The 25,455-nt window shown below is 36.7% G+C and overlaps 2 protein-coding genes and 1 pseudogene across 3 annotated transcripts; 2 read left to right on the top strand and 1 right to left on the bottom strand.

Annotated features, from left to right (window-relative positions):
* Positions 1-543: 543 nt before the first annotated feature.
* On the top strand, positions 544-9,384 carry LOC122042613 (casein kinase II subunit alpha-2-like). 2 transcript variants are annotated; one of them, XM_042602807.1, is made up of 11 exons: positions 544-864; positions 2,765-2,894; positions 5,225-5,419; positions 5,675-5,832; positions 6,026-6,116; positions 6,243-6,308; positions 6,646-6,728; positions 6,908-6,971; positions 7,071-7,139; positions 7,995-8,052; positions 8,907-9,384. In XM_042602807.1, the coding sequence occupies exons 1-10, from the start codon at positions 626-628 to the stop codon at positions 8,049-8,051; spliced, it is 1,152 nt and encodes a 383-aa protein (XP_042458741.1). In that variant the 5' UTR covers positions 544-625; the 3' UTR covers position 8,052; positions 8,907-9,384. The 2 variants fall into 2 exon arrangements, with proteins under 2 accessions (XP_042458741.1, XP_042458742.1); XM_042602808.1 differs by lacking the exon at positions 7,995-8,052.
* Positions 9,385-10,736: 1,352 nt separating this feature from the next.
* Positions 10,737-14,464, top strand: LOC122042615 (probable protein phosphatase 2C 78). The gene is made up of 4 exons (XM_042602809.1): positions 10,737-11,155; positions 11,269-11,636; positions 13,762-13,998; positions 14,089-14,464. Exons 1-4 carry the CDS (start codon positions 10,897-10,899, stop codon positions 14,359-14,361), a joined length of 1,137 nt encoding a protein of 378 aa, XP_042458743.1. The 5' UTR covers positions 10,737-10,896; the 3' UTR covers positions 14,362-14,464.
* Positions 14,465-17,567: 3,103 nt separating this feature from the next.
* Positions 17,568-20,388, bottom strand: LOC122042614 (annotated as a pseudogene).
* Between the last annotated feature and the right edge of the window lie 5,067 nt (positions 20,389-25,455).

The following is a 25,455-nucleotide window of genomic DNA, read 5'->3' on the forward strand; positions in this document are numbered from 1 at the left end:
TTTAATATTAGTAATTGAAAAATATTTAAATAGTCCACTAAAATTAAAAAAATATATAAGAAAATACTTATAAATCCTAGTTTTATATTAATTCAATCTGTAATTTTTTAAGAGGCTTCTTTTAAATCCAAGCTTCTATCTTTATTTGATTTTTTTAATTAATAACTAATTTTATATTTATTTTGATTTTAATTGACACAAAAAGATTGTTTGATAATTGAGAAACTCCAGCCTTTAGACTCGATTAATTCTGAAGACAGATGATCTTCTTCTCCTCCGCCAACTTCATAAATATGGAATCGCGAATCACATTACTACCCAATGATATTCTTGAGAATATAATAAATCCATTTAATCTTATTAACTAGTTTTAGAGATGACTGATTCAGTTTTACAGAATTTTATCATCGGTTAAATCGGTAGGTGAATTTTGTTCAGAGCTTACGGTTTATATATGAGCGGAAATTAAAAAGAAATTTTCTCGGAGGGTGTTTATGAAATTTAGAGACTGCGCGTATTTATTTGTAAAATTCCAAGTCAGAGCCTCCGAGTCCGTTACTTAATTTGCAAGCTACGAAAATTGAGCGGAGCGGGGAGGCGAGGCGAGGGAGATGAGGGCGAGTGAATGAGAGATACTCCTAATCGCCGGATCCTCCTCGCCGTCGCCGTATCCGTCGCCGCTTCCATTTCTCTCGTAGCTCTCCCTGCACCTCCTGCGCGCTCTCCGCCTTCACCGCGGTGCCCGATCGGCATCAGCGAGGTCGGTGACTGCACAGCAATGTCCAAGGCAAGGGTCTACGCCGATGTCAACGTCCAACGGCCCAAGGAGTACTGGGACTACGAGTCTCTTACCGTGCAGTGGGGGTAAGCCAGGCCTCGAGCCACGGATGCGACGACGATAAATAATCATTTTTGTCCTAATAAGTTTCTTTAACACCTTTTTGAACCTATTTGATATACTCTATATCTATCAATATAGAAAGTTCTTTACCTCGTCGTGATTATTGGTTGTTTCTTAAATCCCTCGCGCCATCATGTTTCACGTTTTTCCCTATAGTTGATTGCTGGTCGTTTATATATATTTTTTGGCGTCACATATAGCCAATCGTAGGCTGTCACTTTACGAGTAATTAGTTTTTTTTCTTGGATGTTTCTAGCTTAGGTGAATTATCTTCACTTATTCATCTGTTGGTTCCCAATGCCTATTCATTGAGATGTGAAAGTTGTTGTTTGAATTATTTTCATCGGCCACTGGCCGTTTTTTGTTCGTCATGATTATCATTTCATTACCCCTCTAAGATTTCCCACATGGACAAATTTTGTTTACTTATCTTGATCAATCTATTTCTTCTTTGCAACCATTTTTTTAGAGTTGCTAGGATCTACAGTTAAATGAATTTGTCAAGTATTGGGAGTTGTACAAGATAGATTTGGAATGTACTGCCATGTGAATATGATTGAATTCATTCGTAATGCTTTGGTTGAGGGTAAACACGCATATAATTTAGTACATATGAACTAAATCCAAACAAGTTAGTGTTCATAGCATATTGGCTAGATAATAGGTCTGAAGTCTGCAAATTTGGTTGCAGGATAAAACCAATTGCAAGATACTGTAAGCAGTGAGTGCTTTTCAGTAACATACGTTCATGGGTCTGGTACAGGGACTTGTATTTGAGCTCTTCCATGTACTCCTTAAATATAATTAACTGGTAGGAAAAAGCTAAATGGTAATACCTGAGCTAATGTCTCTTTTCAGGACACGACAAATGACTTTAAATTCTTTAAGCATGGATTAAAGTGAAAGAAATGTTAGCTTATTTGGGATGCTAGGTAGAAGTAAAATATTATAAGATTACATGTGGTCTAACTGTAAGCTATGTGAAAGTTCTCCTAAAAAATCATTATTTAGAAAAAGGAAGGTAGTCAAGGCCAGAGGGAATTCGCTTATCTATTTTCACACAAGACATAAATGTAACACCAAATTTGAAGGTTTTTTAGTGAAGAACTGGTTGACAACAAAGATATTTGAACACAAATACATCAACAACATTGACATCTTCATGACAATTGTGCTTAATATCAACATCAGAATTCACTATGTTCTTTTGCCATAGTGCAAAGCAGGAAAGCTTGGTGAAGGTGGTGCAACACAAGGAACCACAATCTCATACAGATAAAAAAAATCATTAAGAGGAATATTATTAAATTGATTAAGATGTGTGATTGAGGTCAGACTCCAATCCCCCCAAAAAATTGAAACTACGAAAAAAGTATTTCTAAAAATAAATAATCCTATACCTAAAAAGACTTGGATCGGATTCGGAGAAAAATCTCCTATCTTCTAAACAGGATAGTCACCCGATCAAAAATTAACTTAATAAACTAATTCTTCTAAATAAAAGGATCTGTAAAATAAGTTTTTATCAAGCCAAACTTGTAAAAGCTAAATACACAGTATGCATTAGAGGAGGGGCTGACAAATACAAAAGTCAAAACTCTTTGGGCTTCTAAAAGTTGTAAAATACATATAACACCTCACAGCAATATTTTGTTATTTCCTCCATATGTGAAAATCTGTTTTCCTTTTATTCTTAATATAATCTTAACCTGGTGGTTCAATTAATTGTAACCAAGAATAGTATTGTTGTGTTTGCATATGTGAGTAGATGCTAACTTTCATGATGCCACTGGTTAGTAAGAATCATGCAATTTGTGCAGTTCTTTGAGTCTTTACTAACCTTTTGTATGTACTTCATCTCAGAAACCAGGATGACTATGACGTCGTTCACAAGGTTGGCAGAGGAAAATATAGTGAGGTTTTTGAGGGCGTAAATGTTTTCAACAATAAGAGTTGCATTATTAAGATCCTCAAGCCTGTCAAGAAAAAGAAGGTACCAATGTCATTGGTAATTTATTATATGATATTAGAATTAAATGTCTTTAGATATTCCACTGTAGTCTCCACTGGTAAAGACTAGAAGTTCATTTCAAGAATTCCCTATTACTTGGTGTTCAAACTTCAAACTGAAATCAAAATTTCTGTATTTCTAAAAGATGACATGAGTTATTTTGTTTAGTAATTTTGTTCATTGTTTAGGTTCTTAATCAAAGGATCCAATTTGACTCCTTGTTAAATAAAGGTTGAAACTTAGAAAACAGTGTGTGGTACTTTAGTCAAAGTGTAATCATGTCAAATGTGAGAAAAGCGGAGGGAGATATGTAATTCATGCTTTTGCTTGTTATCCAGCTTATTTCGAATCTTTCTAAATCTATTCACTTGTGTAATTTTATAATCTTCTAATGACTCTATAATGCACAAAAAAATGTTGAATCTTGGATGAAATAATATTATTTCATGAATAACATTTTTACAAGTGCTTGATGTTCAACTTAAAGAACAGACTTCTGAATGTTGGACCTTGGGTGAAATAACATATTTTCTATTGCTATAGCTCCATGAAACCATTGGATGTGCAAATCATTTAAGTGCTAGTTGTGTATATGTTTCTAGGCTATGTTGGAAAGTAAAAACTTAAAGGCCTTTCTTATCAAAAACTTTCTTATACTTAAATATGGGTGATGGTAATATTGAGAATGATACTACTTAGTTGATATTCAATGTAGCAAAGAATAGGAGTTCTGTTGGTGCAGGGAGTACCAGATAATCGAACCTAAGTTTGATTATGGCAAAGGGTCCAAAGTTAAGATGACTTGTTGTCTAACAAGTATGAATGAGCTTGCAGGAAAGTCCTAAGTGTTCTAAGGCAAAAGTCCTAGTGGATTTTAGGCAAGTGGAAAACCCTAGGGGAGGTAACCCTAGGTCCTAGGGGGTGGTAACCTTAGCCAATGGAAAGTCCTAACTGCGGTTAGGCAAGGCGAAGTCTTGACGGGTCGAGCACTTTGGGCGAAATCCTAGAGTCGGGGACTCTAGGTGAAAATCCTGGTGGCGAACCAGATGGAAGTCGGGTTGTAGAGCGGACGTTCAGCATGAAGACCTGAAGTGTATGGTCGTGGATGACCAGTTTGGCAAAAGGTAAACTCTCCTGAGAGGAGTAGATGAGGACGCGTCCACCAAAGAGGGAAGAGTTTCAGCGAAACTCAAAGTCATAATTGAACAGTCAGAGGCTGCCAAATTCATATTATATATATTGTTTATTGCCTTGACTTTGTTTTGAAGGGAAAAAGGAGGCTGAAAAAGTTGGTTCGGGCGCACTGACCAGCCTCGCCTCGGGCGGGCTTGGGGTGTCTTGGCGATCCGGGCGCCCGGAGTCAGTCTAGCCATCCGAACCACAAAAGTCATCCATAAGTTGATGTGGAGCGTGTTGATTGGCCGAGCCACGTGGTCTAGGTGCCCGGAGGGGTTCCAGGCGCCCGGAACAACCTATATAAGCAGAGTTCGACCAAGAGTTAAGACAACAACATTCCGAACGACTTCTGTTCTTGCGTGCTGCTTAGAAAGCACCTCCTCGACGCCCAAACACTGCACCGACGACCTAGAACAAGAATCTTCAGATCTGTAGTTGTCGGTATTCTTTATTTTACAGTTGTTTTGATATTGTAATTTCATACTTGTACTTATTCGGAATTGATAGTAAATTGTCCAACAAAAGCGATCGACGATCGCGGACCTTGGAGTAGGAGTCGTCACAAGCTTCGAACCAAGTAAAAGAAACTTATTAGCGATTGCTCTGTTTTCTTTCTTTATTTCTTTTCTCTGTGTTTTACTCGAACGTTTTTAAACAAACGTGAAAGCCATGAGCTCTATTCACTCCCCCTCTAGCGCATCGATCCTACAAGTTCTAGGTTTGTAGGAAAAAATTCTAGATAATGCTTTTACTTGTCACTTGCAAATGGCCTGTACTTCTTATGTTTATTGTTAACAAATTTACTGTTAATAAAAGCATTAATTATTACACATATGAAACAACCCATGAGTCCCAACTCTTTCAGGTCATCTATATATGCCCCTCGTCCCGTCATTTGGTTTATAATGCCATTTATTTTGTGTGTTCATTCTCATCTGCCATTGCAAAAATGTTTCTGTGTTTTATTTTGATTGCTTTAGATCTATGGGTCAAGATGTAGCCATCAATAAATGTGTGTTCATTTTCTTGTGCCAATGCGAATAGTGTTGACTATGCTTTATTTTGATTGCTTCAGATCTATGGAGACATGATGTATATTTTAACTACAAATTTCTTGGTTTTTCATACTGTTGCAGATTAAAAGGGAGATAAAGATTCTTCAAAACCTATGTGGCGGTCCGAATATTGTTAAACTTCTTGACATTGTGAGGGATGAACATTCTAAGACCCCTAGCTTGATATTTGAATATGTCAACAGCACAGACTTCAAAGTGCTATACTCTACATTGTCTGACTACGATATTCGCTACTATATCTATGAACTTCTCAAGGTTCTCTCTACTAATCTCTCCTTTCTGGTCTAGCTGTCACATGTCTTATTTTAACAACACAACTATCTTCTAGATTACAAATCAAGCATTATCATATTTCATCTAGAAAAATAAGCTAAACTTGATGGTTTGCTTAATCAGATTTTATAAATATTAGTTCATCAGTTAATTCCCACCCTATCTTGGTGTATGCCAGTTTTACTTTGTCAGGTATTGTTGATGCTAGTGCTAGTGTTTTCTCCTTGATTGTTTCAGGCATTAGATTACTGTCATTCAGAAGGTATTATGCATCGGGATGTCAAGCCTCACAATGTTATGATCGATCATGAGCTTCGGAAGCTTCGGTTGATAGATTGGGGGCTTGCTGAGTTCTATCATCCAGGCAAGGAGTATAATGTTCGTGTGGCATCAAGGTTTGTCTGAGTTTATGCAGTGCAGCAGTGGTGGTTCAGGTTACACTATATTCATGCTGTTGTGTTCACACAATGATCAACTAACTCTTTTCCTAGCCCTCTACATTGTTTATCATTCCATGAGTATTATATTTTAAATTTCTGTTTATCAGAATACTTTGAAATTTGGATGTTTGTTATCTTGGCACATTAGGTACTTTAAGGGACCAGAACTTCTTGTTGATTTACAGGATTATGACTATTCCTTGGATATGTGGAGTCTTGGATGTATGTTTGCTGGAATGGTAGGTTCTTTCATACATCTAGTTTCAAGAACTGCATGTTAATTGCTGACAGGGGTTCTTCTATGTCTAATTGATGCTTTCTCGAATCTGTTGTGATTGTAAATACTGCAGTCCATGTGATTGCAGATATTTCGCAAGGAGCCTTTCTTTTATGGGCGTGACAATCATGACCAACTTGTGAAAATTGCCAAGGTAGTAATCAATTGATTCGATTTAATCTTCTTGTTTTAAGTGTTTCAGTTCATTTGCTTCACCCATTCCCTCTTTTCATATTTTACCTTAGTTGTTAATCGGAAGGTAGATATAATATAAATATTAATTAATTCATAGCCGTTGATTGGGTGCCAGGCTTTTCTTTCACAACTATAAAACTAATGCTTGTGAACTCTGTTTTTTTCTCCCATTTCTTTGATATTTTGCTAAATGTTTCTGTTATTATGGCTTGTGGTTGTCTTTCATTTTGATAATGTGATTGGATGATATACTGACATTAAAAATTTTTATATTTTGTGCTGGTAATTTATTTCAGGTGCTTGGAACAGATGAATTAAATGCTTACTTAAACAAGTACCAGCTAGAGCTTGATCCACAGCTTGAAGCTCTTGTTGGAAGGTTAATTTTGAAAATGTGTTCTCCCCGCATGCATGTTAACTTGGTGTTTTGTGTTGCTGATGCAACTGATATGATTATTTAGTTAAATGATCTATTTGAAAAACTGTAAATTCTACTCTAAAGTTTATTAGCTCTGTGTAACCTATACTAGTATTTTCCCCTACTCTTACAATATGCAGGCATAACAGGAAGCCTTGGACTAAATTCATTAATGCAGACAACGAACATCTAGTTTCACCAGAGGTGGTGATACTGTTGCCAAAGCTTATCCCATAAATATATTTTCAATACTTTTAAGTTTTAGTTTGATTAAAATATTCTACTTATGTATCTGACATACAGGCGATTGATTTTCTTGATAAGCTTCTTCGATATGACCACCAAGATAGGCTCACAGCAAGGGAAGCTATGGTATCTTAGTTTATGTTATTGTCCAGTTTTTTAAAAGTTATCCAATCTAATTTTAGCCTGTGCAAGCTATTATTTTTACTACCGCGTCCTCAATATTCAGCTTTAATCATCATATCCTTATGCTGCAATTGAGTTGGGCTAATATTTCTGAAATATCATCTGTTTATTCTGTCATCTTGAGAATTCAGATGCTTCCATCTAAATTCTGCATTCATCCACTTGTCTGCTAGACTGATTTTAAACAATTTTTAGTATGCGCTACTTTGACAGTTTCAGAACATTTTTGACCTACTGATCTAAGGTTGAGTTCATAATTTTCATGAATTATGAAAAATTTATAGTGTATCATCAGGTGCATACTTATGATTTTTTTGGCCTTGTTGTCGATCAGTATGCCAAAGAATAAGTTTGTCTTGTGTGGATTAGATCTCTCCATGCCCTTCATAGTGTAGAGTTGCAAGGATGGCCAATAATTTAAAAATGAAGCTGAAATACATGACATCACTCTGGTGACGCTTAAACTGACTTTTGAGCTTTCTAAATATATTTTTCCCCACTGCTCACTCATCATCATAACTTAGTGATGGCTCACTCAAACTCAATGCTATCAATAAACTCGAATACTTTTCCAATTCATCTATCGTCAAAACCTCAGATATTGACCAAACCTGTTGCCATAGTCTGAACAGTTCCAACTCTTATGTCATAGACAGACTTGCTTATTCAGATCACTATTAATTGTGTATGATGGTGAAGACCAATGCAATCTCCAACGAGTCTCCCACATGTAATGAATATGTTTTAGCTCTTGTGCCGCTTTCCTGACTGCTAATATGACTCTTGTATGATTTACAGGCACACCCATATTTCCTTCAAGTTAGAGCTGCAGAGAGCAGCAGAAGTTACACTTAATGTTAGTACTTCATTCCCTGGATTCCCATGTTAAAATATGATATGTGATTCACACTGTGTTGAGTGTGCTCAAGGTTGCTTAACTCAACCAAATTGCCACCCAAAAGCCACCATTTAGTTGTATATCATTTGTGCAGATACAACTTGGTCAGGCCTAGATTGCCAGTTAGCCATAGTAGTTTGTACATTCACCAATGACTAGGCACTGAAACTATCGTCCCGACAGTAACTGTACTACTCTATATGTCTGTATTCATACATTTATTGGATACCCTTGCGTGCTAATTGGATATAACTACAATTTAGATAGTTGACATCAAACTAGCTACGTTAGAGGGTACATGTGGATAATCAAATTTGTTTGTTTATGATATTGTGTGAACGTAAAGGGCTTTTTTTGAGCCACATCGACTACACAATATTGCTATAAAAAATTTGGCTGTAGCAACAAGAGATGCGGATTAAGGGAGGTCTTGAGGCACAAAGACCTTCCTCATAGTGTTTAATCATTTCCCAACATTTGAAATTTTTTGTCTAAATTTTATTTTATTTTTTTAAAAGGAAAACCAACATTTGATGTTGTCATCACTCGTAGCTAAATCAGTCTCCTAACTACCCATTATATGGATGTAACAAGTTAAAATGTGGAATCTTGATACTTTTGGCTAAGAAATAATAGCATGCTTGAATTAATTCTATTAATTAGTTTAATAACAGTATAAGTTGGTTTATCTTCCAATGTGCCACTGTTTGGTTGAAATCCTTTTTCTAGTCGTATTGTTTGTATGTATCTGTAGAATAATAATTGGATATTTGACTATTTATGTTGATTATGACTTGTGCGATTTAATATAGGTTTTAGTCAGATGAAGCCCAATTCAAGGAGATGTTAAGCCACACAATTTTCATGTGAGATGGAGATTCAAAGACTAGAAAAGTCACCTTCTGAAATCTATTCAATCATGGAAGACAACTATTCAAAGGGGAGTAAAATAAGGATTTTTTTATTGCTTTTACATAATATTAAAACCAGAGTTATTCACTTTATGCTATATAAGGTAAAATGAAGCCATTCAAGAATAGTCTTCGACTCGTGAAGCTATGAATGAATACAATATGCCACTTAATAGTCTTGAATCTTATTCAAGACGCCTAGAATTTGTTGACTTTTTGGCGGCGAGGTCAGTGTAAACCAGCTTTCATGAACTCTTGTTCAAAAGAATGGTCAACTAGGCTTTGAAATAACACTATTTGAGACTGATGTTCCATATAAATTGATAAATAATTCAAGTACGAAAAAAAATGTGAACACAAAGAAGTATTGAGTCTTTAACAAGTTCTAGGCTTGAAGCATCCTTGGTCTCTACGTGAGACTTGAATATGTCATTTCAAATTTTTGACTATCTTTTGTTTATGAATTGATCGAATGGTCAAAGTAGTAACATTAAGATAAAATATAACTAGCTTATATGTTTTTAATGCAAACTACTTCAACTAAGACATAAAAAAAAAAAAATTAGTTCAAAATGGTGTTATTATCATTGGCTTGGTTAGATAGAAGGAACTTGCAAGGAATATCATAGCAAAGACTCGAATGCGTAGGTCTAAAGCTTACTAATATAATTGTCAAAATGATGGGTCCTCAACTCATTTTATAAAATATCATGTTTTGAGTTCAATGAGTGATAGTATGTATGTCTAGGATAAAAAGGAGTCACTTCTTACAAGTGTTACTATTTTTAAGGATTTAAAGGTTTAATCATAAAGATTTAAAAGAGGATGTCAACAATGCTGGATGATAGCATATAGTGTGCACTAGATTTTTAGGAGTATTCTTTGTCTAAGTTATCTCTTATTGGACGATTGAAATAACTAGTTCAAGTTTTATCTTGTGGTACAATTTTGTCTAACTTTAAGATAGTTCAGGTTTTTTTTTATTTATATAATCGGCTTTTGAGCTGATTAATTTCAAGATGGATTGTCTGATCTATTCCGTCCATCAAATAAATGGAGGAAGTATGGTGATTCTTAACATGGGGATCCAGCATTACACCAATATTTTAGATACCTCGTTGAAGCATAGATTGAATGTTGGAAGACAAATATATGCCTCCACAAATGACAGTTCAGAAAATGTCTAGAAAAGTTTTTTTTTTAATTTTATTTTATTTCAAAAATAATGAGGGATCGATTCTTTGAGTAAAAATGCTTTTGAAAAGTTTAATAAGATGAAAAGGAGAAAATATATTAAAGTATTAAATATTAAATTAGTGAGGTAAAATTATGGTTAAATATTGAAAGTCATTGCTGAGTCTTAGATCATATACAATTATATTTTGTGCAAATCATGATTTATTTTAAGTGTTTAAAAAATATAAAAATAAAATTATAAAGGTTTTACTTAGGTGTATTAAAATATAAATAAAATTAAAATACAATGAACATATTTAAATCATTACCTAAAATTTTATTTTAAATATATATAGACGTTTAAAATGTAGAGAATTCATAACTTCATTTATGGATGTTATTTATAGATATTATTTACAATGTAAATGCGTTCACACTGAAGGAAGTGAATACTTGTCCCGGTGCTGCAGAAGTCTTTTTAATTTCGACATGATTTTTTTTTAATAGTTCGATACGTTGCCAACTTAAAAAATAAATAAAAATAAAAGTAAATACTCCCCCCTTCCTCGTTGCCTTTCATGCGTTTTTAGCCCGTTATTATCTGGCCGTACTACAGCTCTGCCGCCGCGGCGACGAAGCTTCTCGACGTTTGACTACTTCCGCCCTCCCCCGCCAATTCTTCCTCTTACTCCTCCTTCGCGGCGGCGCCTCCGTGATGCTGCGTCAGTGCTTCCGGCCGCTGGAGCGGTGTTTCGGCCGGTTCGGTGGCGGAGACGGCCTGCTCTGGCACATGGACCTCAAGCCCCACGCCTCCGGCGACTTCTCCTTTGCCGTCGTCCAGGCCAACCACTCGCTCGAGGATCAGGGCCAGGTTCTCACTTCTCCCTCCGCAACCTACGTCGGCGTCTACGATGGCCACGGCGGGCCCGAGGCTTCCCGATTTGTCAACACCCGCCTCTTCCCGTACCTCAATCGTACCTCCCCCTTCTTTCACTCCGCTATCACAAATTGGACTTCTTAATTGGATCGCAGTTTTGATTTTTGATTTTTTTTTGCCCCTCCCCCCACTTCTTGAATCTTGCTTCAGGGTTCGCTTCCGAGCAGGGGGGCTTGTCGGCGGACGTGATAAAGAAGGCATTCAGCGCGACGGAGGAAGAGTTCCTTCATCTAGTGAAGCGATCGTGGTTGTCGCGGCCGCAGATCGCCTCGGTGGGTTCGTGCTGCCTCGTGGGAGCGATCACCGACGACACTCTCTACGTGGCCAATTTGGGGGACTCGAGAGCGGTGCTTGGACGCCGTGGTGTCGACGGGAGGTCCGTGGTGGCGGAGCGGTTGTCGACAGACCATAACGTCGCGGTCGAAGAGGTTAGGAAGGAGCTAGCCGAGCTGCACCCGGATGACTCCCACATCGTTGTCTATACTCGAGGGGTGTGGCGGGTTAAGGGAATCATTCAGGTTAGCCTTTCCCATTATTAACTGTTCTATTACATAGTTATTTGCATGACTACATGTTTAGGATTCTTTTTTTTTTTTCGCCCTAAAATCTGTAAATCTCTCTGTTCAACAAGAAAATCAAACTCAATATCGTCACTTCTAGCAAAGCTGATTTCATGGTACTAAGCATACTTCCAATAACATTTCTATTTTTCTTCGAAGTTCTGAACAAAGAAGCGCAATCAGTCATGAAGTTTGGAAATATTCTTCTTAGTCGGAGAACACATTCTGCAATACTTGATATTGATTTTGTAGATTCATGTGTTTCTATCTTCCATCTTTTTTTTTTTCATCCATCTTTGATTTTTATATATATAGTGCCAAGTAATAAGCTAGAGCTAGGATTCCATGATTCAAAATGCTGCCTAATTTTTACTAAGAATTTGGTTGATGATGAACTAACAATATTCCTTCTGAGATACCAGTGGGTCAATTCTTTGTTTATTTCCATTGGTTCTGTTCAGTTTCTGCTTCTCTGCGACTAGTATTTTGGCTCAACATTTTTTCTAAAGAATAGTTAACATTCAAAAATGATGGTGTTATCAAGCATTATGCTGAATGATCGCCATATTTTATATTAATGTGATTTTTTTCCTTTCTTTTGAGTTTCCTTCTTTCTTTGTATTAACTCATTCTTCTAGTATTTCAATGTAATTGTTGGATTCATGTTGATGAATTTGCAAAGTTGGTTGTCCAACAATATGTTGTTGCTCAGCGCATCGACTATTGGCATGACATCCTTTTGTTCTAAGTGGATCTTACGATTTTGTGATTTCTGCAAACTTTTCAATAAAAATGACAAAAATGTGAAGATTTTTTTCTTTTTTCTTTTTTCTTTTGAATGGTTTGGGTAATTAGCCTCCACAATGAATATATATTTTCTTGTGGAAACAATACAAATATTTTGCATGCTCCTTAAAACAAGACAACTTAGTTGTACCATTCATATATATATATATATATATATATATATAAATAAATTTTGCTTACTTGCCTACTTGTTTCTTGGTTATGGGGCTAATGCTTCCATCTCCCAAAAGTTAGCTGTAGTGGTATTGGTCAATATGTTAGCTAAAGAAGATGCATGTTGCTCTTAACTGCTTTTCCTAACAAATCACTGAGATATATTGTAATACCAATGCTTGTGTTTTGTCAGCGAACATGGGACCCTGGAACAAGATGCCTAAAAGTTTGACGGTGTCTTTTTCTCTCTCTTTTTTTCCCTCTCAGGATAACCCGCATGCTTCTAACAAGTTCTATATTCTGTACTTGGGGTATTGTGTATAATGCAATCTTCCTTTTCAAAAGTAAACATGTGCTTCTATAATACTTTATATTCCTCCTTGAGTACGTTTAACAAGTTGTTGATTTCTTATTCATGGAAGCATATTCTCCTAATTATCAAGAGATCGAATCATAATCCTGATGGATAGTTGTTAATAGGCAAAAGAAACATTCCAAATAATGTCGGATGCTACTGGTTGCTATCCTCCTAGTCCAGATTCTTGAGTAGCATTGTTAAATTTCCTTCTGAGATATTGACGTGCTTTGTAATTGATACTTGTCCTTTAATTAGCTATAGGGTCAGATATTTAAACTAATAAATTATTTCAAATACATCCATTTGTAATCTCACTTAGGTACAGATAGCCTTCATTTGGTGTTGCATCTTGGGCTTGATCTTTTATCTCAGTTATGCATCTTTGGGTTGCAAAGTAGGAGCGCTGTATTTGGATTGCTTTTTCTTCATATTTATCCTGTTTCTGCTTAACTTTTTAAGCTAACCGTGCTGGGAAATTTGTGTTTCTTTCATTTAATATGTTCATAATCAAGGGCCACAAATAAAACTGATTCTTAGGTTTTAACTTTGACTTCAACATTCCAAGCTGTTGATCGTAATACAGAATGAAATTTGAACTTTCATTGAGGAACATTTATCTTGTTTAAATCCCTCTCTGATCTTATTTATTTGTTATTCAGCTGCATGATATCATAGTTTGGCATCCAAAAACTGCTGGCCATTTGTTTCTGTTATGCATTTATCTCATCTTGTATCCTTCACGAACTTTGCTTTTTCAATAAGCAGGTTTCCAGGTCTATTGGGGATATATACCTGAAAAAACCCGACTTCAGCGTCGATCCTTTATTTCAGCACTTTGTTTCCCCCATTCCCTTGAAGCGTGCGGTCATCACCGCTGAGCCAACTATTCGGACTCAGAAGCTTAAACCACAAGACTTGTTTTTGATCTTTGCATCAGATGGACTCTGGGAGCAGTTGAGTGATGAAGCTGCAGTTGACTTGGTGTTCAAACACCCAAGAGCAGTAAGATTCCTATGATCCTAAATTCTAACATTTGGTTAAGCAACCAAGCAACTGGTTATTTCTTACACTATCTTAAATGTGATCTTTAAGGGTATCGCAAAGCGCTTGGTTAGAGCTGCACAAGATGAGGCGGCAAGAAAAAGAGAGATGAGGTACGAAGATATTAGGAAGATTGATAGAGGAGTGAGACGCCACTTCCACGACGACATCACAGTCATCGTGCTGTACCTCGATCACCAGCACCATCGAGGCGGCCATGACAAGTTCAATGGCAATTTGCCCTCCGACTGCACCAGTGCACCTCGTGACATCTTTTCCTTCAATTCGGATGAATCAGAAGACCCTCTTCGGGCCATTGTTTGAGCAAATACTGCATTGCAAGAGTTTTTTCCTCTTTGGGCCATTGCGGACCTAATTGATTGTATCTGAGACAATCCTGCGACACAAATGCGATGCGAGTTAGTCATATACTTGTATATCATTGTGGCAAAAAGGCGAAACGCTCGGCCCAGCGCCTCCGTCGTACCCGACCCAAGGTCATCATGAGGAAGGTAAATCGTAATGGATAGCATTCGAGCGAGCATGTGACGAACAGGATGTAATACGGAGATAGGGGATTTATTTTCCAGCTGTACCGAGAATCGACCCTGCGATCTCATTGTGGTAATACTCATCACATACCAACTCGGATGATCCGCGGGGTTCATATACTTGTATATCATGTGATTATGAGAGTGTGCCTTTGGAAAAACGGAAGAAAAAAAAACCGGCAAAAATTTCAAGGAAATAGCTGTTTGATTGTCCTGTTGCGATTTATAAATCAGTAACAAAGGTCAGATCAACTTAGCAATTGAATCTCCAGTTAAGATTTAGTTGATTTCGATCTGAGAATGAGTCTTGGATATTGGTCATTTGATGTTTATCAAAGTAGTAGAAAGGTGGAGTAATACAGTAGTAATAAGAGTACAAGCACAAATAACAGATGTCACATATTTCTGTTGGTGTATGAATCTTTTTTATATAGTGCTCAAATAGACGATATGCACTTTCCTCAAGGAACAAGCACGTTTTTCCAACCGTCCTATGAAAAGACATGTTAGAAAAATATTTCTGACACCATACCTTAATAGTGAATGTAAATATCTGATACGATAATAGAAATTTTCGTCGTACGATTTACTTATTGATCATGCCTTGTTGTCAGTGGCATTACCTCCCAGAGAGATATTAAGAGATATGGGAGGGGGTCTTACTGTTTGACTGAGCGGGGTAGCCACTCGACCAGAACTTCCTGTCCGATCAATTTCAGCTGTTTTTCTTCGTAGTACTTCTGTTCGACAGATTATTTCTTGCTTGACCAGACATGAGCTCCGATTGGTCTGGCACTCACTTGGTCAATTGTGAATCTCTGATATTCTTTTTGTACTGACCCTAGCCGGACAAGCGATCTACTTCGATGAGCTTTCTAACCGATCGGACCCTTCAGATTCGATCGGTAATTGAAGTCGACTTCCGCTCGACCCGCTTTGAGTGAGTCTGTTGGTTCTTTGATGTTAACAATCTTGACTTTAAATTCTATGTTGACTACTATTTCTTTCCTTGAACTATATTTAATTGACCCTCTTTATCGCTACATCAGATAGGTTAGGAAATCTCCAATCTAAATGGGTTTCAGATTATGCTAACCCGTTCACAATTTACATTAAAAAAAATAGATCGATTGGGAAATCTCTAATTTAAGTTGGGTTTAGATTATGCGATCCGTTCACAAATTACTTAAAAATAAATAAAATAGAAAATATTAAAAATTTGAAATTTGAATGATGAATTAGATAAGGGCAAATCCTCTGGATCATTTTTTACGGTCTAAGGATGATCCCTAGATATGTATTGATGGGGATGATTGATCCTCACCTATTTTATAAGTGAGGGCATGTATTCCATCAATATATACTTAGGCATCATCTCTTAGATCGTAAAAAGTGATCTAGAGGATCTGGGTTCGAATTAGACCATCCAGTCCATTAAGTTTTTTATTTTTATTTTAAGTTTTAGAATTATTTTTCTTCCCAATTCGTGGGTCCATTTGAACTCGTGTCGAATCACTTGGACCCACAATTTACACGTGATTGATCATTTAAGTCTATCTTTAAATGAATTGATAAAGTTTTAATTTAATTTATTTAAATTATTTAATGAGGTAGATTAATCTCTCCATCTAAATTGATGGCTTTAATTTTAAAAAATAGAAATTGCATTAGATATTAGTTGATATGATGTAATTTGATTAAAATGAAATTCCGAATTATAGAGGAAAAAAAAGCAGTTAAATGTTTTTAAATGGGTAGGTGCAAATGTAGATATATGAAATCATTAAAAGTTTAAAATAAAAATAATAATTAAAAGTAATATTAACATAATTGGATGAGAGAAAAATGAGTTATTCCTAAAGTCAATATTAAATATAAAGTTGTAAATATGAATAACCATGATAATGATGAACTTTTTTATTACTTTAAAAATTGTGATTTTTAAAATCTCAAACTAGTCTTAAAAAAAACTCTTTTCCATTCTTTTAGCTCGGAGGATCTTTAGTTTCGAAATCTATAAAATTTACTTTATCGATTAAAAAATTGAAATGCTAAAATTCAAGTCAATGGGTGATGTTGAATTTTTTAACACAATTTTCACATGACTTATTTTTAGGATGTTTCAAAGATCCTTTTAGACATCTAAATATTATTTATAAAAAAAATAAGAGACCTTAACAAACATTAATAGGACACACAATAAAAATAAATAAGAGGAAATATACGGAAGCAGTAAAAAAGTGATATTCAGCCTAATAATTAAATTTAATATCATCAACTTGACCATTGACCATCGACTCCATACAAGTAAATTGTAGAGAGTATTTTATTATAGTACAATAACTTTTTATATAAAAAAATTAAACACATTAAATATTTTATTCCCATTAAAAATTAATTTTAATATTTACCAAGATTAAATACTTGTATAAATACCAACCGTGTAGATCGTTAACACAGTAGAGAGGGAATATATGAATTTTTACTGTTCGACAAGGTCAATAGACTACACGTGATAAAAGGAATGAGAAAATTTAATTCAATGAATTAAAGAGAAGGAAAAATGGCCCGGTAAATAAACATCACATCGTAATTTTAAACATTTTTTTTTTAAAAAAAGGGAATTAATTTTGATATAATTTAAATAATTCTTATTAAAAACTATCAATATATGACAAATATGATCTTCCAAAATTTTAATAATCATAAAATTGACAAAAAAAATTAAATATTACGTAATTGATAATTTGATGAGTGAAAATACCAGTTTCCTTAAATATTGATCCGGAATGTTAAAAAAACAAGTTACGCTCCAAAATACAATTATATTTCAATTGTTTAAAATGTTGTTTTAAAAAGTATAAAAAAGAACAAAGATACGGAATCTAGCAAGAGGTTGGGGACCTACGAGCCTACAACATTAATTCTGTTGGAAATTCATTAAATTGCCTACCAAAAGAAATATCTCTGCAACAGGAGTAAATAATAAAAATGATAATTTATTATTAAAGGATGCATTGGCATGAATGAAGAGTTACAAGTTACCAACTCTTTTCAAATGCGTATGTAGAGCAATAGTGATCACAATCACATAGATTAAACCAGCATTAAACCTAAATTCAACTCCTAAAATTCAAGTTTATAACCATAATAATTTCAGCAGAGTACAATTACTATTCCTAAATGTTTTGCATCTACTTACTTGTCCTTGGAAGATTATTAAAACGTATTGATTAGTCACAAGTACACACTGGCCTCTTTGAATCATGTGATCCACATGGCACACTTCCCATCAGGAGCACACACCGGCCCATGAGGGAGAAGATGAGAGTGCTCAGCAAAGAGAACAGCTTGATGGCGATGCAATCATGAGCAAGTTAAAAATTCTGATAGATGGGACACTTGTTGCTCAACGGCTGAAATTATCACATGGGGCTTCCAAATCAATTTATTCTGGTAATGATAATTCCACATTTGTTGCTGCTGAGTGGAGTCAGTGAGGCCCAAGCTATCTACCACTGCTTTCTTCTGCCAAAGCAGCATTAATAGAAATAAATTAATTTCACCAAGATATGCTGTCAAATTTATTACCTTAACTCCAGCATGAACCAGGACCCAGAGCTCCATCACTCCACAAAGTTGGTGTTATATGCCATAAGCAAAAGAAGAGCATAAATATCAAAGCATTCATGATGACTAAAGCCTGAGATAGATGTGAATATCAAAGCATAAATATCAGATGGATGAAGTAGATTAGGTAAAATCCATGCCCACACTTTCATATACATACACCTTGACAACTTCCTTGGTAATAGACAAGCAAAACAGCCAATGAGAAAACTAAAAAGCATAATGCTCAAAAGCCAATGTTCTCTAGAACTGGAGATATATGCTGTCAAATTTAAGAGTGCTAAACTCTATTCTTCCATATTAGAGAGCATCATGGTCATCCTCTGTTACGAAGAACTAAATAGATCAAATGCCACTAGAATTAAACTTCCACCCTCCACATGATGTTTCATCAGAGTGACCTCTCTAGGGCAGCAACCTTAGTCCAACCAAGTACCAACCATTATGTTTTTTCCCCTCATCTCCTTGGGGCAGATCGCAAGCTTCACTAAGACCCAAACTTATTATCAGCTGGAGGTATGAAACAATCCACAGAAAGCCCAGGGACATTAAAGGCCGCCTCATCAACAGTCCAAGCCTCCTCTATTCTGGTTTTGGTGTGACTCAAGGCTACTTCCCCAAACTGGAAAAGGGTGATGACTGAATGACCAGAGTGAGCAATCATAATCCCCTCAACTGGCCGGTAATCATTGATGGAGGAGTTGATTGAAGTTTCCCAATACACAGAATCGCCACCAATATTTGCATGGATTCGAGTGAGACGTGAATCCTCCATATGGATGAGAAGCCCAGATCTCTGACTGAAGTAACCAAATAAGACATGTCTAATAACTTCAACATGTCCTTCACTCTTTACCTTGAGAATTTGTGGATCTGCACATAGCTTGAGGATGAAGCAATCTTCCCCATTAACATTCTTCTCCCCAATGCATGGCGCATTGGTGAACATGGTTGCTGTGGTCAATGGATCAAGACCCTAATGCATACAAAAACTGAACCATCTGAATTAAGCTACCACAAAACGTGGTGCAAATAAAAAAAAAATTCAAATTTAATAACCATCTGATCTAACAGAATCATGCTCCATGAATTGGTTCTATACCTGAAGAGCTCGACGTAGTGGTCGAACAGGGCCCTTGGCTGCATGGGCACCGACCCATGGCGAGTGGTGCCAAACGAGTTTGCCATTGCAACCGGCATGAATCTTACTGCCGCTGACAGAGAGCTCCATGTACCACATTTCAGGCACCATCTGCCATAGCACAAAGCCACCAGATACAGCATCTCTAGAAGAATTCCTATACCTGATGACTCGGGTAGCTGTCTCTAACTCAGTTGCTACCATCCTCACCTTCCCCATCACATAAGAATTCTTGATCGAGCTCAACAACTTGAAACCTCCTGATGCAGCTGTGTACTGCTGCAATATGTACTGTGCCGAAGAGGTTTCCTAGGGCATCAAAAGAATGAGTCATTCGCATGGCAAGGAAAAGCGGAGTCATCTTTGTCTCAATCACTAGGAAGTATGAATTTATGGCGACATGAGTACAACAGAGACACCCTTGTTGATATGCACATGCATTTCATAGGAATATGTCAGGGATTTCGTCAAACACAAAAGCAAACATTCAACGGAGAGGATCCTCACAATTGGGGTATCCTTGATGCCAAGGTGAGGAGGCATCTCGGCGTAGGAAACATGGACGGGGCCGAGAGGCGACGCAATGACTCCGAGCATGAGCAGTAGATCCGACCGGCGGCCGGAGCCGGATCCAGAAGGTGGCCATGGCAGTCGGACCCACGCCCACTGCCCCCACCCACATTCCTTCCGCGCGCTGTCCCACTCCGCCTCCTCCCCGGTATCCGGCCCCTCCATCAGCGGCGCCAGGCCGCCCAACCTCAGAAGCGCCGGATCCTCCACGGCCCCGAGACGTTTCCACCGCCGCGAGAGGAGGAGGAGGTGCTCCGCCATCGGAGGAAGTGGCCGCCGAGAGAGATCCGACGACACGCACCTCCACGCCTTCGCCAACTCCTCCCTCATCGCCGTGAAGAATCCTTGCTTCTTTTCCATCTACGAGGACTCCACTGTAATTAGTTAAAATTTTGCGGGGGGAATTAATAAAATCAGAGGAAGAAGAAGAAGAAGAAGCGGCGGCGGCGAAAGAGCGGCTACAACTCGCATCGTTGGGAATAAATACATAAAGACAAAATTTTAAAAGGTTTTTTGAAATTTAAATATTTATTTTATTTATATATTCAAAAAATATATATCTCAATGGAGGAATTTGTCACGTGACAAAATTTCAAATATTCAAAAATCTGTATTTTTTTCTTCTAATTTTTATTTTGTTTTGCAGGAATTTACCATGTGACTAAATTATTAATTTAGTCCTTGGAATTTGGTGAAAAAAAAATCTTTTTAAGGTACCATAAGTTTCCCTTTACTTTGGCATTGGCAGGGGCCTCTGGATAATTTATTGCTCATGTTTGGATCGTATAATAATAATAATTCTCGGCATTTAAAAATAAAAATTAATTTAGGAAATAAAGAATGGGGACCAGCTCTATGCTGTGCAACGTAGCGTACGTTACGTTATAAAAGCCATTCAAATTTGTCGCATTAGATGGCATTCTCGTGCTATTCTGTCCGTACATGTGTATAAATTAATTAATTAATTGAAGATATATTGTCTATTTTATAAATATAATATAATACTATATATAATATAATAATAATAGAATAAAGTCGGTCATGCTGACATCGTGATTACCTAAAAAATAATAGATAAAAAAGCAAGTGAAGTTGAAAATTTTATCTGAGCCAAAAAAAAAAAAAACTTTAGTTATTTACAAAATAATGATGAAAAAGTCAAATATGGATCTTTATTTAGTTTTCTAAAATAATCAACTCAATATTCACTGCAAGTTGCCATCCAAACGTAGGATCGAAGAAGTACAAGAGGGAGACGGAGTGGTGAATAACGTATTTCATTTGTCATATTTTTTGAAAAATAATATTAACATATTTTTTTTATTTGGTTCACAATCTAGTGATCACTACTCTTATAACGTCAGTAATTATTGATCACTTTCGATAAATAATCTACTATCAATTTATAATTTATAAAAGATTAGGAGCGGTAACAAATTTACCGTCCTTGTAAAATACGTACGAAAAAGACGAATACAATAATAAAATCATATTGACACGAAAACAAGACCCAAAGTTTTGGAGCAACGTTTCGACATCATAATGACGTTTCTAAAGTGTGCATCACTTGAAAGAAGCTTATGAAATTGTTGTTTATTTGCTTTGGTCGAATACTGTTAGTACAATTTTGATCAAAGTTGATCAGTTTGATTAAGTTTAAGTTGGTTCAAGTTTGAGTCTTGATTCTTGAGTTTTGATGTTTGACAATGCATGAAGATTGCAGTTGCAATTGTCTATGCGGGGAGATTATTAGTGCAATTCTTCTCTGATCAAGGTTTGACTAGTTTGATGAGAAGAAGAGTCAAGTAGATCAAGGTTGACCGGATACTTGATTGAAAAAGTTTTAACTGAAAGTTAGGTAAGAGCAAGTCCAACTGGAAGGTTGACGGAAGAAGAAAATCCAAATGAGTCAATGTTGACTCGACATTTAGTGTGGAAAGTCCTGGTGAATGAAGTCATGTGAAAAATCCTAGTGAGTGAAGCTAGGTAGAAGAAAAATCCTAGTGAGTGAAGCTAAGTGAAAAACCTTAGTGAGTAAAGCTAGGCAGAAGAAAAAAACCTAGTAAGTGAAGTCAGGTGAAAAAACCCTAGTGAGTGAAACTAGGCAGAAAAAAAAATCCTGATGAGTGAAGCCAAGTGAAAGTCCTAGTGAGTGAAACTAGGCAGTGAGAAGTCCTGGTGAATGAAGTCAGACATGCATGTGGAAATCCAGGTGGGTCAAGGTTGACCGAACACTTGGTGATTGGAAGTCCAAGTAGGTTAATGGATTTACTAGATACTTGGCATAAGGAGAAAAGTCTAAATGAGTCAAAGGATTGACCAAACACTTGGTGAAGAAGTCTCAGCACGTCAACATTGACCGGATGCTAGGCATTCTGAAATCCCAATAGGTCATGGTTGGTTGGATGGTGGGCGAGGAACCCGAGACTTAGTTTTGGAAGTTAGATTTCAGTAATCGATTAGGATAATCGATTACACCGTGTGTTAAGCGATTAAGCATTTTCCTTAATCGCTTAAGGAACTTTCTATTTGAAACAGAAAGGGTTATAATCAATTAGGATAATCGATTACGATATTCTTAATTGATTATGACAAACGATTAAGGTGTTTGTCGCGAGAAACAAAAAGGACTGTAATCGATTACGACTTTCTTAAGCGATTAGAGTGATCGCTTAAGCTGATTTTCACAAAGACATAAAATGGTTGGTAAGCGATCTGTTGGATCGCGGCGACCGACTAGAAGGGGGGTTGAATAGCCTGAAAATAAAAAAGCACAACCCTTTCTCAGACTTTCTTAAAATAACACTTGCATAAATTAGCTAAATAGAAAATAACAAAAGGAAGATACACCGGATTTGACTTGGATACAACCGGGAAGGTTGTTAATCCAAGGAAGATGATCGCACTAAAAACTCTTTCAGGCGGAGAAGCCTCTTACAACGATGAAGCGTAGAATAAAGAAGTTAACTAGAAATTGAGCGTACAAGTGGTGGAAGTGAATTGCTTGAGTTGTTGAGATGATTTGAAGCTTTTGGACCAAGACTGTATTTATAGCCTTGGTCGGGGCGCCTCAAAGGGTTCCGGGTGCCCTGGGGGGGATAAAACTTTATCCCCCAATATTCAGATCGTGTTTGACGCGATCTAGTTAAAAAGTCAACTCCGTGCGCCCGGAAGGGTTCCGGGCGCCCCGAAGGGAAAGTCAACCCTGTTGACTTTTTCCAGCCCAGGTCTTCTGCTCCGGCTCCGTTTGCCTCAGACCGAGTCTTCCGCTCGCTTGGGTGATCTCTGCCATCCGGAATAGGGCTCACCCGAATCCAACTTCTGGTCTTCTCGAGCAGGCTTCCGCTCCATCTTCTCGTCCCTCGGAATCGCCGCGTGTTTCCTTCTCGTTTGCCAGCGTACTCATTCGCAGTCTTCGTCCCTCGGTCTCACCCCGTGCCGATCTTCTCGTTAGCTGCGTCTCTTGCTCCTCGAGCAGTCTTCCGCTCCGGCTTCTCGTCCTTCGGAACCACCGCATGTTTCCTTCTCGTCCGTTGGTGTACTCTTCCGCAACACCTCGTCCCTCGGACGCACCGCGTGCCATACTTCTCGCTAGCTGCGTCTTCCGCTCGACTACATGTGCTCCTAAGCTCTTGTACACTTAGACACAAGGTTAAAAACACACAGGACCTAATTTAACTTGTTGATCACACCAAAACAACATTGGGGTTCCAACAATCTCCCCATTTTTGATGTGAGCAACTCAAGTTAAGCTAGGGAAAATAGACATAAAAAATAAACTAACTAAATTTACAATTAAGTGCAAAAAGATAGAAAAATTTAATCTACCTCTCCCTAGACTTATACTTTTCCTTCTTCCCCTTTGATCACATAAAAAATGGGGTTCCAAAAACAATCTAAGGGTTAAAAAATTTCTAACTTTCTTAACAAAAATTCTAAGTTAGAGAATTTGCAATAATTTTCAGCAAAAATAAAATCTAAGTTAAATAATTTCTAAGTAAAACTTTTTAGGTAAGAAAAGTTTCTAAGAAAAAATTTCTAAGCAAAGCTTTAAGTAAGATAATTTTTAAAAAAAAATTCTGACTTAAGAAATTTTGTAAAAATTTTTGAAAATTTTTCTAAGTAAAGATTTTAAGCAGAAATTTCAGAAAAACTTTTAACTTTTATGTAAAAGTTTTATGAAAAAAAAATTCTAAGTAAAAAAAATTGAGAATTTTAAAAAATATTTAAAAAGTTTTTTAAAGCATTATTAAATTTCCAACTTAATGGTTTTATCAGAAAGTTAATTAAACAATTTATTTCAATATTTTGGCTTCCAGGTCGTGGCGAGGCACTAGGCCTTCTTGGTTATTGAAGCAACAACCACTTCCTTAGACAAAGACTCATAAAGATATTTTAATATCTAATTTTTTCGCTAAAGCTCTAAATCTAATTAATTCAAGTTCAAGTCAGACAGGACTTTGAAACCCAATATAGGTTCCAGCCTACTGGATTGACTAAAAATTTCTTAGCGATATATTTCTTTGAAATATTTCTAATCTGCCCCTTATGATATCGAAAATACCAATTTAAATTATTAAATCTTCTAAAATTTGTATTAGATGAACATGCATGGTTTTTCAAGTTATCTACTTGAATTTTCATATTTTCATTTTCTGATTTCAATTTTTCATTTTCTAATTTTGATTTGTCTAAATCTTCTAGAGGGCAAGATTTAGCTAGTATTACTTTTAAACTTTTATTTTCTTTTTCTAATTTGCAGCAATCTTTTGTTAATAATTTAACAAATTTAAAGAGTTTATCGGGAGGAAGAGATCGTACCTGACTTACCTTATCGATCTCGTTGTCCGTGTCTCCCCCTGAAGTGCTGCTTTCTTCCAACGTAGCTCCCCCTTCATCCATGCTCTCGATGCTCATTTCGGAAGAGCTTAAATCATAGTCGTCGTCTTGATGACTCGCCATTAATGCAAGCCCGGAGAACGCCTCGACTTTCGTTTCGGACGACGTATCGTCCCACGTCGCCTTTAGGGCCTTGCGCTTTTGGACAGGCTTCTTACCTTTATCATTGTCCTTGTTCTTTAGCTTGGGGCAGTTGTCCTTGATGTGCCCTTCTTCGTCGCAGTGGTAGCAGTGGATGGTCCTTTCCTTTTTCCCCTGCGAATGGTTAGATTTCCTATATTTACAAAGATTCTTAAATCGTCTTACCATCATTACCATTTCCTCGTCGTCGAGAGAAGACTCCGACTCAGGTTCGTCTCTCGATGCTTTGAGGGCGACGCTGTTCTTGGGCTCCTTCGTACCTACACATTTTGATTCGTGTACTTCAAATGTAGAAAAGAATTCTTCTAATGAAATGGTTTCTAAGTCTTTTGAAATATAAAAGGCATCTACTAGTGACGCCCATTTTGAATTTCTCAAAAAAGAATTTAACGCGTACCTTAGCGAATCTCGATTACTTACCGTCTCTCCGAGATTCGAAAGTCCGGTGATGATTTCCTTTATCCTTGAGTGCAGATGCGCAACTGT

This window comes from Zingiber officinale, chromosome 2A (assembly GCF_018446385.1).
Source record: "Zingiber officinale cultivar Zhangliang chromosome 2A, Zo_v1.1, whole genome shotgun sequence".
Taxonomy (NCBI): domain Eukaryota; kingdom Viridiplantae; phylum Streptophyta; class Magnoliopsida; order Zingiberales; family Zingiberaceae; genus Zingiber; species Zingiber officinale.

Excerpts from the sequence above, each read along its gene's own strand:
- LOC122042613 (XM_042602807.1), top strand. The coding sequence starts at position 626 with ATGAGAGATACTCCTAATCGCCGGATCCTCCTCGCCGTCGCCGTATCC. Across the intron at positions 6,309-6,645 it reads AACTTGTGAAAATTGCCAAG|GTGCTTGGAACAGATGAATT; the intron begins GTAGTAATCAAT and ends AATTTATTTCAG. Across the intron at positions 7,140-7,994 it reads TCACAGCAAGGGAAGCTATG|GCACACCCATATTTCCTTCA; the intron begins GTATCTTAGTTT and ends TATGATTTACAG.
- LOC122042615 (XM_042602809.1), top strand. The coding sequence starts at position 10,897 with ATGCTGCGTCAGTGCTTCCGGCCGCTGGAGCGGTGTTTCGGCCGGTTC. Across the intron at positions 11,156-11,268 it reads CCTCTTCCCGTACCTCAATC|GGTTCGCTTCCGAGCAGGGG; the intron begins GTACCTCCCCCT and ends ATCTTGCTTCAG. Across the intron at positions 11,637-13,761 it reads GGGTTAAGGGAATCATTCAG|GTTTCCAGGTCTATTGGGGA; the intron begins GTTAGCCTTTCC and ends TTCAATAAGCAG.